The 23,366-nt window shown below is 41.3% G+C and overlaps 1 protein-coding gene across 2 annotated transcripts in view; it reads left to right on the forward strand.

Moving 5' to 3' along the window:
* The first annotated feature begins 10,570 nt into the window (after nt 1-10,570).
* LOC115170986 (deleted in malignant brain tumors 1 protein-like) overlaps nt 10,571-23,366 on the forward strand; it is a 30,784-nt gene continuing 17,988 nt past the window's right edge. The window contains exons 1-8 of one of the 2 annotated variants that reach the window (XM_029727412.1): nt 10,571-10,823; nt 14,382-14,411; nt 14,760-15,080; nt 15,241-15,552; nt 15,844-16,140; nt 20,844-21,164; nt 21,362-21,499; nt 21,685-22,528. In XM_029727412.1, coding sequence (XP_029583272.1) covers nt 10,793-10,823; nt 14,382-14,411; nt 14,760-15,080; nt 15,241-15,552; nt 15,844-16,140; nt 20,844-21,164; nt 21,362-21,499; nt 21,685-21,935 — 1,701 coding nt within the window. In that variant the 5' untranslated portion in view covers nt 10,571-10,792 and the 3' untranslated portion in view covers nt 21,936-22,528. Of the gene's footprint in view, nt 10,824-14,381; nt 14,412-14,759; nt 15,081-15,240; nt 15,553-15,843; nt 16,141-20,843; nt 21,165-21,361; nt 21,500-21,684; nt 22,529-23,366 lie in introns of those variants that run through there. The other variant, XM_029727414.1, reaches the window with a different exon arrangement.

Consider the following 23,366-nt stretch of genomic DNA (forward strand, 5'->3'; position numbering starts at 1 on the left):
AGAGTAGATTTTTCCATCGATTTTTCCAAGATTATACAATAACTATTGGGGTCAAATTTATCTCCACTTGGGGTGATATTGGCGAAGATCCCAGAGCTGAGGATAATGTTAAAAAGTTGAAGAATATAATATATTTTCATTTTGTATAACATCAACACCACAGGAGTTTTTGGGTTGGAGGCTTTGTATTTTGTCCTTTAGCTCATACAATGTAATTGGAGAATCCAGTGCATTCTGATAGTCTTTAATAGCTGATTCTAAATTTAGCAAATTATCATGTAAATGTGTTTGCTCTTGGTTTTTTGTTATATGGACAAAAAAGCTGAAGAAGTGGTTCATCCAAATGTCTCCATTTTATATAGATAGCTCTTCATGTTGTTTTTTGTTTAGTGTGGTCCAATTTTCAGAAGTGATTTGATTCTATGGATTCTTCAGTCACATTGAGCTGTTTTCTGACATGCTGTTCTTTATTTTTTATTAGTGTATTTCTGTACTGTTTCAGTGTTTCCCCGTAGGGAAGGCATAGGTTTTGGTTGTCTGGGTGGATAGGTTTCTCAATTTCTTTCTTAGGTTTTTGCATTCTTCATCAAACCATTTCTAATTGTTGTTAGTTTTCTTAGGTCTTCTGTTAGAATTGTTTTAATTTGATATGTTAGCTGATAGGTCAAATATACTGTTCAGGCTTCCTACTGGTAAGTTTACACCTTCACTATTGCACGGAGACATTTTGCCCAGGTGGGATTGGATTTGTTGTAAGCCAATAGTTTTTTGGTAGGTTTCTACACTACCCTTCTTCCATCTATATCATTTCTTAATAGCATGCCGTTTGTTTCGCTTCGATACTTCATGTTCATGTTGACTGTTATTTTTCTGTGGTCTAATAGGGGTGTTAGTTGGCTGCACTACACAGCTGTGATAATTTGAATCAGCTGTAGGGTAAAAACCAAACGTGCAGCCCTAACTCTGAGTTAGTGTCTGGTCTCAGGGATAGCAGTCATCTTTCTGACTGCCTCTGTGTTGTCTTTTTTGTTTGGAAGATTGTGAGGTCGACCTGGAGGCGTTAATTGCCATTTCAGCCTAGAGTCTCAGTCAGTCTCTCTCATAACAGTGCAGAGCATGGCATGGCTCTAGACATGAACCTGTGGAATAAATTCGGTGAGCTGTCCACTAAGTGTATCATCAAGATTAAATGTAATTTAAAACATGCTCTTATCCAAAGCAATTAGTATTAAGTGCCTTGCTCAAGGGCAGAACAACAGATTTTCACCTAACAAGCTCAAGGATTTGAACCAGCAACCTTTGGGTTACTGGCACATCACTTTTAACCACTAGGCTACCTGCCACCCAATGGTGGAGTTTGCCAAGCACCTGCCAGGCTTCACCACCCTCACTATGGTGGACCACATCACTCAGCTCAAGTCTGCCTATCTGGACATACTGGTGAGAACACACACATTGGGACACAAACACACAGACACACACTAAAACATACATACATGTATTATAAACACCAAAACATCTACAGAAACTGAACAACAATGGAAAATATATTTGTGCTCCCTGTCCAACCAACTCAGTAGCATTGTGGTTAGTGTCCGTCCTGAGATTAGAAGTTTGGGAGTTCAATCCCTGGCCGAGTCATTAAAAAGTCTCAGTGCAACAATCCTGCCATTTACAGTGGCTTGCGAAAGTATTCACCCCCTTGGCATTTGTCCAATTTTGTTGCCTTACAACCTGGAATTAAAATAAATTTTTGGGGGGGTTTGTATCATTTGATTTGCACAACATGCCTACCACTTTGAAGATGCAAAATATTTTTTTATTGTGAAACAAACAAGAAATAAGACAAAAAAACGGAAAACTTGAGCGTGCATAACTATTCACTCCCCCCCAAAGTCAATACTTTGTAGAGCCTCCTTTTGCAGCAATTACAACTGCAAGTCTCTTGGGGTATGTCTCTATAAGCTTGGCACATCTAGCCACTGGGAGTTTTGCCCATTCTTTAAGGCAAAACTGCTCCAGCTACTTCAAGTTGGATGGATTCTGCTGGTGTTCAGCAATCTTTAAGTCATACCACAGATTCTCAATTGGATTGTGCTCTGGGCTTTGACTAGGCCATTCCAAGACATTTCAATTTTTCCCCTTAAACCACTCGAGTGTTGCTTTAGCAGTATGCTTAGGGTCATTGTCCTGCTGGAAGGTGAACCTCCATCCCATTCGCAAATCTCTGGAAGACTGAAACACGTTTCCCTCAAGAACTTCCCTGTATTTAGTGCCATCCATCATTCCTTCAAATTCTGACCATTCCCAGTCTCTGCCAATGAAAAACATCCTCACAGCATGATGCTGCCACTACCATGCTTCACTGGATGGTATTCTCGGGGTGATGAGAGGTGTTGGGTTTGTGCCAGACATAGCGTTTTCCTTGATGGCCACTAAGCTACATTTTAGTCTCATCTGACCAGAGTACCTTCTTCCATATGTTTGGGGAGTCTCCCACATACCTTTTCGCGAAAACCAAATGTATTTGCTTATTTTTTTCTTTAAGCAATGGCTTTTTCTGGCCACTCTTCCGTGAAGCCCAGTTCTGTGGAGTGTACGGCTTAAAGTGATCCTATGGACAGATACTCCAATCTCCGCTGTGGAGCTTTACAGCTCCTTCAGGGTTATCTTTGGTCTCTTTGCTGCCTCTCTGATTAATGCCCTCCTTGCCTGGTTTGTGAGTTTTGGTGGGCAGCACTCTCTTGGCAGGTTTGTTGTGGTGCCATATTCTTTCCATTTTTTAATCATGGATTTAATGGTGCTCCGTGGGATGTTCAACGTTTTGGATATTTTTTTATAACCCAACCCTAATCTGTACTTCTCTGCAACTTTGTCCCTGACTTGTTTGGAGAGCTCCTTGGTCTTCATGGTGTCGCTTGCTTGGTGGTGCCCCTTGCTTAGTGGTGTTGCAGATTCTGGGGCCTTTCAGAACAGGTGTATATATACTGAGATCATGTGATACTTAGACAGGTGGACTTTATTTAACAAATTATGTTACTTCTGAAGGTAATTGGTTGCACCAGATCTTATTTAGGGGCTTTGTAGCAAAGGGGGTGAATACATATGCACGCACTACTTTTCCATTTTTTATTTAGCAGAATGTTTTGAAACAAGTAATTTTTTTCATTTCACCAATTTGGATGATTTTGTGTATGTCCATTACATGAAATCCAAGTAAAAATCAATTTAAATTACAGGTTGTAATGCAACAAAATAGGAAAAACGCCAAGGGGGATGAATACTTTTGCAAGACGCAGTACATTTATATCATTCGTCATTTATTTGAAGATTAATATTTAGGGTCTTACATAATACAGAATCTCGTTGAACACATAACACATGACCCTCTTTCTTCTCTCCCTCTCCTCCTCCAGGAGCGGAGCGAGTGATCACTCTGAAGATGGAGATCCCAGGCTCCATGCCTCCTCTCATCCAGGAGATGCTGGAAAACTCAGAGGGTCTGGAGGGCCAGGGGGCCAGCGGGTGCCGCACCAGCGGAGGAGGGGCCCCACCAGGCAGCTGCAGCCCCAGCCTGTCCCCCAGCTCAGCCCACAGCAGCCCCCCTGCACCCTCCCCTTAGACGGGGATCCACCACCACCCCCCAGGCTGGGACAGCCAGAAGGCATGACTACAGACTCCCATACTGTGACAAACCAGGCCAGAGTGGAGTGGGGTTAGGAAGAGGGCCAAGCCTGGGCCCAACCAGGACGGACTTTGACACTTTGAGGGCAAACACAGGCCTCAATGGAAAGACAGCCTTCCTCCCACTCCTCCTATCTCAGACCAAACCGGGCACCAAAACGGGGCACAACCCGACCCCATACTTGACTGAACAATAGGGGTGTCACCATCTCACCTGGATGGCACTATACCCATCACCCCCACCACCATAAACATGCCTCAGAACCAGCACCAGGGATTGGCAGCTGCAACACAAGGAGTTTAATCTGAGATGTTCTGTTTACTCTCCTCAGTGATGACTCTCTGTTCTTCCTCTCTCCCCCTCAAGACATTGGACAGGAATTCAGGCTCAGTGCCCGTCAGACCTTGGGTAAAGGGGTCGACAAGACGCACGTCTTTCTGCAGGGAACTAGACAGACAGACAGACTGCTGGACACTGGGCATTGGGCACGAGTCATCCCTAAATGTTGTCAGGGACAGCAAATGGGGGTGATCGAAGGGGGGGCCTGCCTCTCCTTCTCCTTTACAACTTTGAGAGACACATTTTTCTTCTTACAAAATATATATGGAAAAAGTAAGGATTCCAATTTGAATTGTCCAGGTGGAATGATGCATAAAAGAAGTTGCTATCTTTTTCTCAGTATTTTTCTCACTGTTCTAAGAACTTAGATGTTATTTGTGATTCCCTCCCACCTCCCCAGACCAAGTGTTTTGTTCTCTTCATTTCACCCAGGAATATCAGCACACTAAGTAGTCACAGTGGAAATATGTGTTTTTTTTCTATCAAATCAAAAGATAAGTAGAACAAAAATGACACGATTTCAGATGCAATTCACTTTATGCACTAGACCTCTTGCACTGTCACGTTCACAAGTTGGATCAAATTGATACACAAATTGGACCAGGTTGGGTTGGCATCTCTCTGTTTTGTTCCATTTACAGCATTTAGTTTTTTCATGGGAGAAAAAGAAAAGGAAACGTGGTGGTTTTATGATCTAGAGTCAAGTTGTTGTGGAGTTATGAAGATGACCTGTAAGAAAATAGCAGCCATGAAATAATGTACATAAGATGTATTCCGTTGTTTTTAAAGTACATGGAGTCTAGCCAATTTTCACTTTGTCAAAGCCTTTTATGTAGAGAGCAGCAGTAAAAATAACAATGACCAATAAGTCTGTGATCCCCTTTTTCCCAAGGTGGTCACTCTCTCATTCCACGTCTGGATAATGTATGTATTACCCCCCAACAGCACTGCCTCTGTACTGCAGCACATTGTCAATATCTATGTGCTCCCATTACCCCCCACCCTCAGTCAAACTGTACCACGTTACCAGTATGCTCACATTGTAGCACATTGTCAGTAGGATGTATCTATCTATGTCCATGTAAACTCTGTGACACGATATCAGTACGCTCACAACACCACTGCCTCTGTATGTATAAATGTTCTCCATCTCTCTACTCCCCCCCACAACACAACAGCACTGCCTCTGTATGTATAAATGTTCTCCATCTCTCTACTCCCCCCACAGCACAACACCACTGCCTCTGTATGTATACATGTTCCCCATCTCTCTACTTCCCCCACAACACAACACAACAGCACTGCCACTGTATGTATACATGTTCCTCATCTCTGTACTCCCCGCCCCGCCCCACCACACAACACATCAGCACTGCCTCTGTAAGTTTCTTTCACAGTATCAGAACCTCTCTCTCTTTATCTATCACAGCAACGCAACTGCCTCTGTTTGCACACCATTAGTATTTATCTGTCTGTCGTTCTTGACTCTACTGACACATCTGAGTACCTAGCTATTCCCTAGCCTGGCCCTAGATCAGTTTGTGCTGTCTTACCAATGCATGACAATGGCAAGACAACACAAACTGATCTGGGATCAGGTTAGCTATTCCCCCATCTCTAACAACTGTTTACAAACAATAGTGTAACTTGCCTACCCATCTCTTTTCCCCACAACACCACTGCCTCTGCTGTTCAGTAGGAGTGGATCTGTCCTTCACAACAGATCGAACGCTTCTATTGGCCAGCCTCTCTGCAGCCAGTATCACAATGCACAACTGTTTTTTTCCCTGCACTCTCACTTGTAATGCAATCAGATGTCAACCAGCATTTGGGGATAAAATAAATAACTGTTTTGATTATGCCAGATCATTGAACGAGGAGAATAACATTTAATAAAGAGCTATGTCTGTGTGTGTTTTTAAATGTTGTTTCTTAACTGGTGGTGAGTCCACTATTAGGTTGAAAGTAAGATTGTGGTGGGACTTTAGATCAGCATTTCGGTGGACCTGGGACTATAGCAGGTCACGTTGCAATAACAAATACAAGATTCAGAGACCCTTTAAGGGCTGTACTACAGTTTTTGTTTGGGGTGGGACTTATTTTTTAGGTTACTTATTGGCTTCTCAATTTGTGTATATGTTGTGTAATTTGTTAGATATTACTTGTTAAATATTACTGCACTGTCGGAGCTAGATGCACAAGTATTTTTGCTACACCCACAATAACATCTGATAATTACTTGTATGTGACCAGTAAAATTTTATTTAGTTTAGACAATACATTGAGTGTACAAAACCTTAGGAACACCTACTATATCCATGACAGACTGACCAGGTGAATCCAGGTGAAAGTTATGATCCCTTATTGTTGTCACTTGTTAAATCCACTTCAATCAGTGTAGATGAGGGAGGTCCCGTGTGGCTCAACTGAGATGGTTTGTGTATGTGTGCCATTCAGAGAGTGAATGGGCAGGACAAATGATTTAAGTGTCTTTGAATGGGTTATGGTAGAAGGTGCCAGGCGTGTGTCAAGAACTGCGATGCTCCTGGGTTTTTCACACTCAACAGTTTCCCCTGTGTATCAAGAATGGTCCACCGCCCGAAGGACATCCAGCCAACCTGACACAACTATTGGGAGCATTCATGGGGGGTGCAACACAATATTAGGAAGCTGTCCTTTACGTTTTGCACGCTCAGTGTGTATCTGCAGTACCAGTCAAAAGTTTAAACACCTACTCATTCCAGGGTTTTTCTCTTTATTTGTAATATTTTCTTCATTGTAGAATAATAGTGAAGACATCAAAATGATGAAATAACACATATGGAATCATGTAGTAACCAAAAAAAGTGTTAAACAAATCAAAATATATTTTATATTTGAGATTCTTCAAAGTAGCCACCGTTTGCTTTAATGACAGCTTTGCACATTTTTGGCATTCTCTCAACCAGCTTCACGAGGTAGTCACCTGGAATGCATTTCAATTAACAGATATGCCTTGTTGAAAGTTAATTTGTGGTATTTCTTTCCTTCTTAATCCGTTCGAGCCAATCAGTTGTGTTGTGACAAGGTAGGGGTGGTATACAAAAGATAGCCCTATTTGGTAAAAGTCCATATTATGGCAAGAACAGCTCAAATAAGCAAAGAGAAACGGCAGTCCATCATTATAAGACATGAAGGTCAGTCAATGCGGAACATTTCAAGAACCTTTAAAGTTTCTTCAAGTGCGGTCGCAAAAACCATAAAGCACTATGATGAAACTGGCTCTCATGAGGACCGCCACAAGAAAGGAAGACCCAGAGTTACCTCTGCTGCAGAGGATAAGGTCGTTTGAGTTAACTACACCTCAGATCATATCTGAAATAAATCCTTCACAGAGTTCATGTAACAGACATCAACATAAGAGACTTGCTTGGGCCAAGAAACATGAGCAATTGACATTAGACTGGTGGAAATCTGTCCTTTGGTCTCATGAGTCCAAATGTAAGATTTTTTGGTTCCAACTGCCGTGTGAGACGCAGAGTAGGTGCGTGGATTATCTCTGCATGTGTGGTTCCCACCGTGAAGCATGGATGAGGAGGTGTGATGGTGTGGGAGTGCTTTGCTGATGACACTGTCGTGATTCATTTAGAATTCAAGACACACTTAACCAGCATGTCTACCACAGCGTTCTGCAGCGATACCCCATCCCATCTGGTTTGCGCTTAGTGGGACTATCATTTGTTTTCAACTGGACAATGACCCAACATACCTCCAGGCTGTGTAAGGGCTATTTTACCAAGAAGGAGAGTGATGGAGTGCTGCATCAGATGACCTGGCCTCCACAATCCCCCGACCTCAACCCAATTGAGATGGTTTGGGATGAGTTGGACCTCAGAGTGAAGGAAAAGCAGCCAACAAGTGCTTACCATATGTGGGAACTCCTTCAAGACTGTTGGAAAGGCATTCCAGGTGAAGCTTGTTGAGAGAATGCCAAGAGTGTGCAAAGCTGTCATCAAGGCAAAGGGTGGCTACTTTGAAGAATCTAAAATCTAAAATACATTTTGATTTCCATGTATTCCATATGTGTTATTTTATAGTTTTGATGTCTTCACTATTATTCTACTATGTAGAAAATAGTACAAATAAAGAAAATCCCTTGAATGTGTGTCCAAACTTTTGACTGGTATATATATACTGCTAAAAAAAATAAAAGGAACACTTAAACAACACAATGTAACTCCAAGTCAATCACACTTCTGTGAAATCAAACTGTCCACTTAGGAAGCAACACTGATTGACAATACATTTCACATGCTGTTGTGCAAATGGAATAGACAACAGGTGGAAATTATAGGCAATAAGCAAGACACCCCCAATAAAGGAGTGGTTCAGCAGGTGGTGACCACAGACCACTTCTCAGTTCCTATGCTTCCTGGCTGATGTTTTGGTCACTTTTGAATGCTGGCGGTGCTTTCACTCTAGTGGTAGCATGAGACGGAGTCTACAACCCACACAAGTGGCTCAGGTAGTGCAGCTCATCCAGGATGGCACATCAATGCGAGCTGTGGCAAGAAGGTTTGCTGTGTCTGTCAGCGTAGTGTCCAGAGCATGGAGGCGCTACCAGGAGACAGGCCAGTACATCAGGAGACGTGGAGGAGGCCGTAGGAGGGCAACAACCAAGCAGCAGGACCGCTACCTCTGCCTTTGTGCAAGGAGGAGCAGGAGGAGCACTGCCAGAGCCCTGCAAAATGACCTCCAGCAGGCCACAAATGTGCATGTGTCTGCTCAAATGGTCAGAAACAGACTCCATGAGGGTGGTATGAGGGCCCGACGTCCACAGGTGGGGGTTGTGCTTACAGCCCAACACCGTGCAAGACGTTTGGCATTTGCCAGAGAACACCATGATTGGCAAATTCGCCACTGGCGCCCTGTGCTCTTCACAGATGAAAGCAGGTTCACACTGAGCACGTGACAGACGTGACAGAGTCTGGAGACGCCGTGGAGAACGTTCTGCTGCCTGCAACATCCTCCAGAATGACCGGTTTGGCAGTGGGTCAGTCATGGTGTGGGGTGGCATTTCTTTGGGGGCCGCACAGCCCTGCATGTGCTCGCCAGAGGTAGCCTGACTGCCATTAGGTACCGAGATGAGATCCTCAGACCCCTTGTGACCATATGCTGGTGCGGTTGGCCCTGGGTTCCTTCTAATGCAAGACAATGCTAGACCTCATGTGGCTGGAGTGTGTCAGCAGTTCCTGCAAGAGGAAGGCATTGATGCTATGGACAGGCCCGCCCGTTCCCCAGACCTGAATCCAATTGAGCACATCTGGGACATCATGTCTCGCTCCATCCACCAACGCCACGTTGCACCACAGACTGTCCAGGAGTTGGCGGATGCTTAAGTCCAGGTCTGGGAGGAGATCCTTCAGGAGACCATCCGCCACCTCATCAGGAGCATGCCCAGGCATTGTAGGGAGGTCATACAGGCACGTGGAGGCCACACACACTACTGAGCCTCATTTTGACTTGTTTTAAGGACATTACATCAAAGTTGGATCAGCCTGTCGTGTGGTTTCCCACTTTAATTTTGAGTGTGACTCCAAATCCAGACTTCCATGGGTTGATAAATTGGATTTCCATTGATTATTTTTGAGTAATTTTGTTGTCAGCACATTCAACTATGTAAAGAAAAAAGTATTTAATAAGATTATTTCATTCATTCAGATCTAGGATGTGTTGTTGAAGTGTTCCCTTTATTTTTTTGAGCAGTGTATATATAAATAATTGTATGTATGTATCATTGTGTTTTATGGGTCTGATATTCTTGGTTTAAAAAATAAATGAAATGGGGTTTGTGGTGTTGAGCTCAGTGTTGTGTGCCAGCGCAGTTTTGTGAAATCAGCGACCGGACCAGAGATTAACCACATAAGCGGTTAGTGGGCTGGGATTTCCTGTTTCATGACAGTGTACTGCTTTTCTCTGTTATGTTATTAGCATTAACACACATTGTGTGTTTTTAAATGTTGTTTCTTAACTCCGGGGTCTCCACCATTTTTTTAAACCTTTATTTTAACTAGTCAAGTCAGTTAAGAACTAATTCTTATTTACAATGATGGCCAAAGAACCGTGGGTTAACTGCCTTGTTCAGGGCCAGAATGACAGATTTTTACCTTGTCAGCTCAGGGATTCAATCTAGTAACCTTTAGGTTACTGGCCCAATGCTCTAACCACTCGGCTACCTGTCCACTTTCAGAGCAGCATTTCCGTGGACCTGGGACTATGGTAGATCACGTTACAAGAACAAACACAAGATTCAGAGAACATTTAAGGGTTATACTACAATTTTAGATTTTTGTTTGGGGGGGTGACTTACTTTTTAGGTTCTGTGCATTTCTTACTGGCCCCTCAGTTTATTTTTGTGTTTTATGGGTTTCATACTATTTGATTAAAAAATGAAACAAATGGTGTTTGTGGTGTTGAGCTCAGTTTAGTGGAATCGGTGGCCAAACAAGAGACTAAACATAGTAGTGGGCCAGGATTTCCTGTTTTGTGACTGTGTGACTCTGAAAGTGTGTAGAAGATCACACATTGATCTTTTTTACATGGGTGTAACATTGCCAGACCATGGTAATTTAACTCTCAATTTTGGTTCAGCAGAATTTTGGTTGTATTGTTAGTTGAGTCCATTGTATTGTAACTTGAAAATAGTTAAATCTGAGGTAAAAATTGCAATTTACTGCCAAGTGTTGGTGAGAATCATACCTGATATTGGAGGACATTACAAGGATCAAGATGGTGACAATTCTACTCTTTATGGCATTAGGTGAGTCTTTGTGTATTACAATAACTAAGTTGTCATAAAGGAAAGTCTTTCAAGTGCCTTACATGAATAAGAATAGAATCTATATATAGATTGGTATCTGTTGTCTCTGTGACTTCTGCGTTATCCAAGTACAGTATTATATTGTTTCTTTCAAGCTTAGCCTTGTTTCAATAGGCTTTGATTTATGTAATGGATATACGAATATCTGCAATGGAATTTTAATGTGCTAATTTGTGGATTTTGATCTCCATGAATATTGCTCATGAGCGACTTGGTAGACAGTCACAAAATCACACTGACCTATAACAAAGGAGTAATTTCCAGTACTCATGTCTGCTTTCTTGGCTCACACAACAGTGACTTCAAAGTTAAAAATATATGTGCTTTGCGGACCTATACTGGAAAAGTTGAGCAATTTTGCAGTTATTAACTTTGATAGAAAATGTAGCAAAATAGGATCTTGAAACTGCGGAGAGGATAACACCGGTCCATCTATGCAAAAATGACACTGATTAATTCTCTAGTGATATCGTAGTTTACATATTTATTAATGGTCTAGAATCGTCTTTCAAGTCACACGAGAATTTTTTTTTTGAAATGGCAAAACAAAGTTAAAAGGGTTGGGGTCAATTTCAATTCTTGAATTCACTCATGAAGTAGAGAATTTACATTGAATTCATTTCAAAATGTAAACAATCTTCAAGTTTTGGAATTGAAGTGTTTGGAATGTTTTGAATTGGAATTCAATTAGAATTACATTTTTGTACATTTCCCAGTTAATTGAATGAATGGGAAAGTTTTCAGACCCCTTCCCCTTTTCCACCTTTTGTTACGTTACAGGCTTATTCTAAAATGTATTAAATAAAACATTTTCCTCATCAATCTACACAGAATACACTATATTGAAAAAGCGAAAACAGGTTTTTAGAATTTCTGCAAATTTATAAAAAAGTATTCAGAACCTTTGCTATAAGACTCTAAATTGAGCTCAGGTGCATCCTGTTTCCATTGATCATCCTTGAGATGTATCCAGAACTTGATTTGAGTCCACTTGTGGGAAAGTCAATTGATTGGACATGATTTGGAAAGGCACACCCCTGTCTAAATAAGGTCCCACAGTTGACAGTGCATGTCAGAGCAAACACCAATAATAAACTTTTGTTTATTATCTATTTCACTTGCTCAAAATCAAACACTTATTAAAGAGACAATTAAGAGAGTAAAATCTCAGTAGCTGTAACATAAACTATATGTTACATACAGTGTTGGGGAGTAGTTCCACTTCATTTAATTCAACTAGTAATTTAACAACAGTGAGGGAAAAAAGTACACTGACAAAGAAATTACCAGTCTATAATTTTAATGGTAGGTTTATTTGAACAGTGAGAGACAGAATAACAACAAAAAAATCCAGAAAAACGCATGTCAAAAATGTTATAAATTGATTTGCATTTTAATGAGGGAAATAAGTATTTGACCCCTCTGCAAAACATGACTTAGTACTTGGTGGCAAAACCCTTGTTGGCAATCACAGAGGTTAGACGTTTCTTGTAGTTGGCCACCAGGTTTGCACACATCTCAGGAGGGATTTTGTCCCACTCCTCTTTGCAGATCTTCTCCAAGTCATTAAGGTTTCGAGGCTGACATTTGGCCACCCAAACCTTCAGCTCCTTCCACAGATTTTCTATGGGATTAAGGTCTGGAGACTGGCTAGGCCACTCCAGGACCTTAATGTGCTTCTTCTTGAGCCACTCCTTTGTTGCCTTGGCCGTGTGTTTTGGGTCATTGTCATGCTGGAATACTCATCCACGACCCATTTTCAATGCCCTGGCTGAGGGAAGGAGGTTCTCACCCAAGATTTGACGGTACATGGCCCCGTCCACTCGTCCCTTTGATGCGGTGAAGTTGTCCTGTCCCCTTAGCAGAAAAACACCCCCAAAGCATAATGTTTCCACCTCCACGTTTGACGGTGGGGATGGTGTTTTTGGGGTCATAGGCAGCATTCCTCCTCCTCCAAACACGGGGAGTTGAGTTGATGCCAAAGAGCTCCATTTTGGTCTCATCTGACCACAACAATTTCACCCAGTTGTCCTCTGAATCATTCAGATGTTCATTGGCAAACTTCAGACGGGCATGTATATGTGATTTCTTGAGCAGGGGGACCTTGCGGGCGCTGCAGGATTTCAGTCCTTCACGGCGTAGTGTGTTACCAATTGTTTTCTTGATGACTATGGTCCCAGCTGCCTTGAGATCATTGACAAGATCCTCCTGTGTAGTTCTGGGCTGAGTCCCCATTGTTCTCATGATCATTGCAACTCCATGAGGTGAGATCTTGCATGGAGCCCCAGGCCGAGGGAGATTGACAGTTCTTTTGTGTTTCTTCCATTTGCGAATAATCGCACCAACTGTTGTCCCCTTCTCACCAAGCTGCTTGGCGATGGTCTTGTAGCCCATTCCAGCCTTGTGTAGGTCTACAATCTTGTCCCTGACATCCTTGGAGAGCTCTTTGATCTTGGCCATGGTGGAGAGTTTGGAATCTTATTGATTGATTGCTTCTGTGGACAGGTGTCTTTTATACAGTTAACAAACTGAGATTAGGAGCACTCCCTTTAAGAGTGTGCTCCTAATCTCAGCTCGTTACCTGTATAAAGACACCTGGGAGCCAGAAATCTTTCTGTTTGAGAGGGGGTCAAATACTTATTTCCCTCATTAAAATGCAAATCAATTTCTAACATTTTTGACATGTGTTTTTCTGGATTTTTTTGTTGTTATTCTGTCTCTCACTGTTCAAATAAACCTACCATTAAAATTAAAGACTGATAATTTCTTTGTCAGTGGGCAAACATACAAAATCAGCAGGAGATCAAATACTTGTTTCCCTCACTCGCACTGTACAGTGTAGCTGAACTTTTTACTCCAGTGTGAAGTAACTGGTAGCAAGCTAAACTATATTCTCAGAGTAGCTTCCTCAACACTGCTGACATTTTATATCAGGAAATAACATAAGGCAACATCAAGTGGAGAAACTATTTCACAAAATAAAGTGTTGAGCGTCATTAATAGCATTTAGCAGAAAGCAGGACTAGCTGATTTTTAAACAAATGAATTGGGCCATTTTGTGTGAAACTGATACATTATTTTATCTGTATACTAAACAGAAGTCTGTGAGAGTCTGGTAACTGTCAACCACGACAAGTTCACTACTGTACATGAGACACAGGGCAGTTTCATAAAGGAAATCCTTAAGCTCAATATATACTTAACTATCTGGCTTTACAGATGCTGTAAATACCACAACAGCATATGCAAATAATGTTTGCTTGCCCGGTTTATGTTTAAAATTGTTTAGAAATATGTAAATAACTATCTATATACAGCTTACTAACATTTACAAATGTAGCAATAACAATTCAGAAATGGTGAGCAGAGTTACATATAAAAAAATGTAGGATTTTTTAAATTTACATTATTATAAGTTGTTATCCATTTACAAATGGCAACCTCAGTAAATAGGTGTTTAATTGTAATGTTTTGGTTGTCTGTGTTTCTCCCCAACAGCTCATCAAATGGTCAAATCTTCATTGGCTGGTAAGTGTTCCTGTGGGGTGGCAGGTAGCTTAGTGGTTAAAGCGTTGGGCCAGTAACCGAAAGTTTGCTAGATCGAATCCCTGAGCGGACAAGGTCGTTCTGCTCCTGAACAAGGCAGTTAACCCACTTTTCCTAGGCTGTCATTGTAAATTAAAATTTGTTCTTACCTGACTTGCCTAGTTAAATAAAATTTGTGAACACAAGTCTCAAAAGATTTAAAATGCTGTTATAGTCCAAAAAGGTTAATTAACATGTTTGAAACAGCTTTGACAACTGGCAGTGTTAAATTGCGTATTTGCTTATTAATCATTAATAATTGTTCCTATCATCTCTTTTCCTCTTTGTGAGCTGGTGAAGAGATCAGGCTTGTCAATGGCACTAGTCGCTGCTCTGGGACAGTGGAGATTCTTTACGAGGGCCAGTGGGGAAGAGTGTGTGGCCAGAAGTGGGACGTCAACGATGCCAATGTGGTGTGTGGCCAGCTGGGCTGTGGGAGGGCTGTGAGTGTCCAAGGTAGTGTCCACTTAGGTCAGGGTAGTGGTGGCAGGCCTACTTGGCTGGATGATGTTGGGTGTAATGGCAGTGAGAGCTCCCTCACAGAATGCTCACATGGAGGATTGAAACACCATGACTGTTTACAGTCTCAAGATGCCAGAGTTGTCTGCTCAGGTAAGAAAAGTCCCTCTATGTTGCTATTGTGGTTAATGAAAGTCAAAATACCTTGATTATACTTGTGTCAACTTGGCATTGATTTAGTTGAATATGATACTGAAATGCATTTATTTTCTCCCACATTGTCAAATGTTTTTAATTTTTCTTTAATTCCTAGTTAAACCTAATATCAGACTGGTCAATGGGAGTGACCTCTGTTCTGGGAGGGTGGAGGTCTATAAAATTGGTCACTGGCGAACCGTGTGTAATGACATGTGGGATTTGAATGTCTCTGCTGTGGCGTGCAGACAGCTTGGCTGTGGGAATGCTGTTAGTGCCCCAGAGAGGGCTTACTTTGGTCAGGGCAGTGGGCCCATCTGGCAGGATGATGTTGGCTGCTCTGGCAGTGAGTGCTCCATCACACAGTGCCCACACACAGGAGGAACACATAACTGTAATCATGGTAACGACGCAGGTGTTATTTGTTCAGGTAAGGGAGTCTCTTTTCCTTGTCTAGACTTAAGTTTTGGTTTGAATGATTTGAATTGTGCAAAAATGTCACATCAGAGAGCAAATTCTAAAAATCATATTACTGCATTATTATGGCCTGCTCTGCTACCTAGTGGAGACTTGACTGTTGCATAAATAATCTTAACCCAGGCCAGACTTGGTGCTATGTGACCAGATTGGTGCAGCCTAGATCAGAGCAGGTGTGTAATACAGTATGAAGACCAGTTGTGATTACTGTTACTTAACTAAACTACATGTCTTTGACCAACAGGTGTTGTCTTGCAGAAGCCTTCACTCTCCACAAACCAATCATATTCTGCCTTCTTACATGGAGAGGAGGTCCAACTCACCTGCACTCTTCCATCCCGTATCCTCTGTAATGCTGTGGAGTTCATCTTCTATCTGAATGGAGACTCTGTCATGAATGTGACCGTTGGATCCTCACAGCCCAGGGCTACTTTAACAAAGTTTAAGATGGATGCTTCACACCAGGGCAGTTACCGCTGTCTCTACAGAACCCTCTCCAACAGCCAAGTCATCAGCTCCCCTTACAGCAATGTTACTGAAGGTGAGGTGGCAGTTGGGAAACAAGAGTTGCTTAATCTACAGTGAGCTCCAAAAGTATTGGGACAGTGACAAATATTTTGTTTTGACTCTGTACTCCAGCACTTTATATTTGAAATGATACAATGACTGAGGTTAAAGTGCAGACTGTCAGCTTTAATTTGAGGGTATGGTTATTCATATTAGGGAACCGTTTAGAAATTACTGTCACGATCGTCGTTGGAAGCATACTCGGACCAAAGCGCAGCATGATTAAAGTTCCACATATTTATTTAAGCAAAACTTCCAAACAAAAAGAAACAAACAATCAACGAACCATGACATCAGCGGTGCCACATGCACTAACTCAAAACAAGGTCCCACAAAACACAGTGGGGAAATGGCTGCCTAAATATGATCCCCAATCAGAGACATCGAAAAACAGCTGTCTCTGATTGGGAACCATACCAAGCACACCAACATAGAAATAATAAACCTAGAACACCCCCTAGTCACGCCCTGACCTACTATACCATAGAGAACCAAGGGCTCTCTATGGTCAGGGTGTGACAATTACAGCACTTTTTGTATCTAGTCCACCCATTTTACGGGACCAAAAGTATTGGGACAAACTCACTTATACAGTAAGTGTATTAAAGTAATCAAAAGTTGAGTATTTGGTCCCATATTCCTAGCATGGAATGATTACATCACGCTTGTGACTCTACAACCTTGTTGGATGCATTTGCTGTTTGTTTTGGTTGTGTTTCAGATTATTTTGTGGGGTATGATACTTGTGTCTAACTTTCTCACTCATCATTATTCACAATTCATTCAGGACTATCCGTAAACATGGTAGAACATTAATGCAGAAGTGTTTAGAAACATATTATTTTCTTATTTAAAATATAGGTAAATCCAAAATGACACAATACACTTACCATTAATTTCTATTGGGCTTATTATTGTGGCCCTGGTGGCACAAAAATCAAAGGTCTGACTGCATGGAGATGCTTGGGATATGGTCACTACAGGGGACCATGTTGTGGGTGTTTCAGGGGAAGGGGGTATATCTGACCTCCATCATCTAGGACGTGACAATGGTTAATCAGATCTCCCCGTTTCTGCCCATTTGTTTTGCGCAGTCTTGCAGGCCTTCTCATGCAGCTGCAACTGTATATGCATTTGCAAATCAAGACTTTTCTTGAGTTGGGCTCTGGGACGGTGCAACTGCTGAGAATCTGAGTCTATGGTTGTTGTGGGGGAAAGGGGTTGAGTGTGTGAGTATGTATCCCACAACTGTTGCGAGGGAGTAAAAGATGTTAGAGACAATACAGGATGATTCACAATAATTGTTTGCTAATATAATAATTGCTTGCCATACTGTAATTTTGGTAATGGTGACTGGTGAGAGGTAAAAATCCTTTGCATAAATTGCCTACATTACTACAACTATTAATAGCTAATTATGGAAAATAAGAAACAGGATTTTAAAATAGATATATAGATTTTTTGATGGCTATATATAATACAAATCGAGGTGAGGGCGATGGAAATGCATTTGGCGGTTGATCTGCTTCTCTTCTGTGGGTGGCACTGTGCTCTTTTCGAAGGATGGGTCCCGGTCTCTCCGGGGCTATTGGGATCCGGGGGGTGGTCTGCCGGGCATTGGGATGACAACCCAACTCTGGATGAGGAGAGGGGTTCTAGCGGGTGGAATAGTGGGGACCAATTGGAGGTTTACTTAGTAGCAATGCAAATATCGTGGTACAGCTATATAGACACTCAATCATCATGTTACTTTTTAATGGTATGTTTACAAACATATATTTTGATAAATAGAATTAAAATTTGTGTCTCACTATGGTAAGTGGTGAAATAAGTATAGCCAGTTATAATTGTAATGGCTTAGCAGATAATAAAAAAAGACGATCAGTATTTACCTGGCTAAAAGAGAAGGAATATAATATCTATTGTTTACAGGAAACTCATTCAACAATTTTAGATGAAGTTTTGTGGAAAAAGGACTGGGGGGCAAAATATATTTCTCCCATAGGCAAAGAAATTCAAAAGGGGTGATGATATTAATTAACAGTTATTTTGATCCAAATGTGCAAATTGTCCAAACAGATCATTAAGGTAGATGGATTATTTTAAATGTTATTGGACAGTAAACATATTTGGCTTATTAACCTATATGGTCCAAATAATGATGATCCAAGCTTCATTGAAAGTATATATATAAGAATTGATCAACTCTATAAGCAACACTAGACTCTATTATTATGGTGGTGTAACGGCTGTCGTTGAAATGAGACCAAGGTGCAGCGGAGGATGTGTTCATCTTGAAAGGTTTTAATGACCGAATGAACACTATACAAAAAAGAAACCAAAAGAACGACCAGCAACAGTTGTGTCAGGAACAAACTCTAAACAGAAAACATTCACCCACAAACCCCAAAGGAAAAACAGGCTGCCTATGTATGACTCCCAATCAGCAACAACGATCTACACCTGTTCCTGAAACAAAGAAAACCACCAACATAGAAAAAGAAACCTAGAACGCCCACCCATGTCACACCCTGGCCTAACCAAAAATAGAGAACAAAAAACCCTCTCTATGGCCAGGGCGTTACATGGGGGGGATTTTAATACGGCTTTAAATACCTCTATGGACCGTAAAGGAAATCACCCTACAAACTATCACCCTCAGGCACTTAAGGAAATCATGATTGTCATGTTGGAATTAGTGGATATATGGAGGCTTAAATACCCTGACCTAGTGAGATAAACATGGCGGAGGCTTAATTAAGCTAGTCGTCTTGATTACTTTCTTATGTCATTCTCTCTGGCACCAAAAGTTTAAAAAAAGTGTTGATAGGGGACAGAATGCGGTTGGATCATCACATAGTTGGCATATATATTACTCTTACAGAATTTTCACGTGGGCGAGGATATTGGAAATTGAACCAAAGCCTACTGGATGATAACTTGTTTAGAACTAGGACAGAAGAATTTATAACTTACTTTTTCCGACATAACATAGGTACAGCAGATCCCCTTATTGTATGGGACACTTTTAAATGTGCCTTTAGGGGCCATGCAATTCAGTACTCATCTATAAAACAAAAGCAATTTAGATCTAACAGTACAGTTAGATAGCAATAAAAACTGTACAATAGAGGCACAGAATAAGTTAGAGGAAAAAGAATTGGAGGAACTTATTCAAGAAAGATCCAGTGTAATATATTATAAAAATAAAGCAAACTGGATGGAATAGGGGGAAAAATTTACCAAATTCTTTTTCAATCTTCAACATAGAAATGCTACCAATTTTTTTTTTATTGAAACTTGTTACAAATGAAGGAGTCACGCATGATTCACCAAATGATATTTTAAAAGAGGAAGTAAAGTACTTTAAGAATATGTTTTCGTTTCAGTCTCCACTAACCGAAGCTAATTGTATGGATTTTGTTCCTATTAATAATGTAAAATTAACTGCTGTACAGAAAGACTCATGTGAAAGCCAAATTACAGAGGAGGAACTTCTTGATGCAGTTAAAGCCTTTAAGGCTAGGAAAACTCCAAACTTTTTTGATATACTCAGAGGACCATTATTAGCATGTTATAACCAGTCCTATATAAACGGTAGATCATCGAACACGCAACAAGAAGGTCTTGCTTCATTATTACTGAAACAGGATCAAAGTGGTGTATATATATATATATATATATATATATATAGATAGATATATATATAGATCCAGACCATTTTAAAAATTGGAGGCCTCTTACACCACAGTGTTGTGCTCCAAAAATTCTAGCTAAATGCTTGGTGCATAGAATTAAAAAGTTATTGTCAGATATTATTCATCCTAATCAGACAGGTTTTTTTCATGGACGATACATTGGAGATAATGTCAGACAAGCACTGGAAACAATAGAATACTATGAAATATCGGGGAAACCAGGCATGGTTTTCATAGCTGATTTTGAACAGGCTTTTGATAAAGTACGACTGGATTGTATATATAAATGCCTAGAATATTTCAATTTTGGAGAATTGCTTATAAAATGGGTTAAAGTTATGTATAGTATCCCTAGGTGTAAAATAGTAAATAATGGCTACATCTCAGAAAGTTTTAAACTGTCAAGAGGAGTAAAACAAGGTTGTCCACTATCGACATGTATTTATTATTGCCATTGAAATGTTAGCTGTTAAAATTGGATCCAACAATAATATTAATGGATTAGAAATCCGTGGCTTAAAAACAAAGGTGTCATTGTACGCTGATGATTCATGTTTTCTTTTAAAACCACAGTTAGAATCCCTCCACAGCCTCAAAGGGGATCTAGATACTTTTGCTAACATCTCTGGATTAAAACCAAATTTTGCTAAGTATTATCAAATATAATATTACGTATTGGATCACAAAAAAACTGCAACTTTTATATTACCGTGTAGTTTACCAATAAAATGGTCTGACGGGGATGTGGACATATTCTGTATACAATCCCGAAAGAAAAAAATGATCTCACTCCAATACATTTTTTATAGAAAGTTAGCAAAAATAGATAAGATCTTGCTACCATGGAAAGGAAAATACCTGTCTATTTGTGGAAAATTCGAGAGACTGATTACCTTGTCCATCACACACATATTTCTCAGTCACAAGGTGTGAATATGGAATCACATGACTTTCAAATTGCTGTTTACTTTCTTCCCAGTGGTCCTGCTACAGCCCAACATCTCTCTCAGTCCTCCAAATGGAGGGATGTTTTGGGAACCTCAGGGGCCAGTGGTGATCAGGGGCCACAGCTTCTCCATCACCTGCTCCATTCAGCCACAGTATCCTGGAGGCCTCTTCTATCTGGACTTCTCTGGGTTCAACAGGACTGAAACTAAGCCAGCAGTCAACCACTCTGCCTCGTTCCACTTCCCTGTTGCAGAGTATAAAGACCAGGGGAACTACAGCTGCAGCTATGTAGTCAACGTCTCCACCCCGTCATTCAGGTCGGCTAATAGGGTACTAGCTGTCACCATTAGAGGTAAAGTATTGGTGCATAAAGTAAGGGTGCATGCTTTAAAAAAACGGTTTTAAAATCGTGAGAGAAGAATCATAGTATTGTAAGATGATTCATAATCCTTCATGTCACTTTTTTTGTTTGTTTTTATATCCTATGAATTTGCCATTACAAGTCTCGATATGTAGGTCTAAATCTTGAAATACCTACATTTTCTTCAGCATTCTTGGTCCCCATCATTGTCTCTGGAGGGACTGGTGGGGTGGCACTGCTGTTTCTACTTCTTCTAGTCATCTGTCTAGTCAGCTGGAGGACAAGGATGAACAGAAAGCCATCTACAGAGACTGACCAGGGAGAATGTAAGTGATATCACTATACTGTAAACTCAAAGGCTGAATATGAACTTGATTTACGCCTTGAGCCTGACAAGTTAAGCAGCATCTCAAATTCGGCCCAAAGACTTTTGAAATCATTTTCTTTGTAAGGCTTTTTTCCCCTTGAGTTTGCTGTAACGAATATTCATGAGCGAACTGTTATGCAACAGGTATTGACAACAGACACAACAGAGGGGAGGACAACGAAGAGGACTATGTGAATGTTGAAAACGTCTGTTACCAGAGAGGTCTGGAGGGAGTGAAGGGTGTAAAGAAGAATGAGAAGGAAAAAGGGCACAGCTATGGAAAATCAGAGGATGTCTATGTCAACGGGGAGGGAAACACTCAAAGAAATAGTGTTTGTGGGGGGTCTCTTGAGAAAATGAACAGTGAAGATGATTATGTTAATGTCTCTGCTTAGGACAATGCTGTAGGCGTGTTAGTTGGGTATAGCTTAAGGCCAAAAATGTAAAAGTAGGCTACAAAAAAAGTTGACTAAAATCATTCAAATCCCCCATTAAAATGCAACAGCTGTTTAGTGTATCTATTGGCTGGCTTTAGGACTATGCAGCAATTAGCTCGGAGGGAAGCTGCCAGCATGTGTGCCTTTCTCTCAGCATTGAGCAGAGACAGTACCCAACAGCTTGCTTGAGGTCAGCTATTTAGGCAGTTCGCCGATTGCTTTGAATTTGATGTCGGCATTTGAACTCGGCCTTGTAAGTCTCACAGCCAGTTTTATGCACCGGCTACTTATACATTGGTGTCGGCATAGGCAGTGCATCCAATAGGCTAGGGGAAGATAAGCTTCCCCTAATGGAAATAGAATGACATTTCCAAAATTAGCTATATAATTAATTGTGCCTTATACAGAAATAAATAACATCATTACAAATACTACACCAGAGAATATGATTTGTGTCACGTTCGCTATCTTCAAACTCCCTATCACAAATAAACCACGGCGCAGCGTGCATGGAATTCCACATCTTTTAATGAAAATGAAACTCACCAAAACAACAAAACAGGAGACACCGCATAACACGGTGCCTGACTGGTCACATGCTCCCCACGGTAAGCACAGGGAGTTGGCTCAGGTCTCAACCCTGACGCCGCCAATCTCCCCGTGTGCCCCCCCGCCCCCCCCCCTTTTTGGGGGGAGCTGCCTCTCGGGCTTCCGTCGTTGCCATGACTCCCGATCTCGTCGCTGTTCCTCCCTCACTGCTTCCACCTGTTCCCATGGGAGGCGATCCCTTCCGGCCTGGATCTCCTCCCACGTCCAGGATCCTTTGCCATCCAGGATGTCCTCCCATGTCCAACTCGTCTTCCCCGTAGGCGCACGCTGCTTGGTCTTTTTGTGGTGGGATCTTCTGTCACATTCGCTATCTTCAAACTCCCGATCATAAATAAACCAAGGCGCAGTGTGCATGGAATTCCACATCTTTTAATGAAAATGAAACTCACCAAAACAACAAAACAGGAGAAAAACGAAACGTGACGTTCTGGGGCTGCTCACAGGCAGCTACACAAAAACAAGATCCCACAATCACAGGTGGAAAAAGGGCTGCCTAAGTATGATTCCCAATCAGAGACAACGATAGACAACTGCCTCTGAATAGGAACCATACTCGGCCAAAAACAAAGAAATAAACAACATAGAATGCCTACCCCACATCACACCCTGACCTAACCAAATAGAGAAATAAAACGTCTCTTATGAGACTTACCTTCCACAGATCTATTCTGCTCAGGACTTACTCGCTGTGAGGCTTACCCTCCACAGGATCTATCCTGCTCGGGATTTACTCTTTACTTTATGGTACTAGCATATACCACAAAGCTACGACCGGTCATT

The sequence above is a fragment of the Salmo trutta genome, chromosome 32 (assembly GCF_901001165.1).
Source record: "Salmo trutta chromosome 32, fSalTru1.1, whole genome shotgun sequence".
Taxonomy (NCBI): domain Eukaryota; kingdom Metazoa; phylum Chordata; class Actinopteri; order Salmoniformes; family Salmonidae; genus Salmo; species Salmo trutta.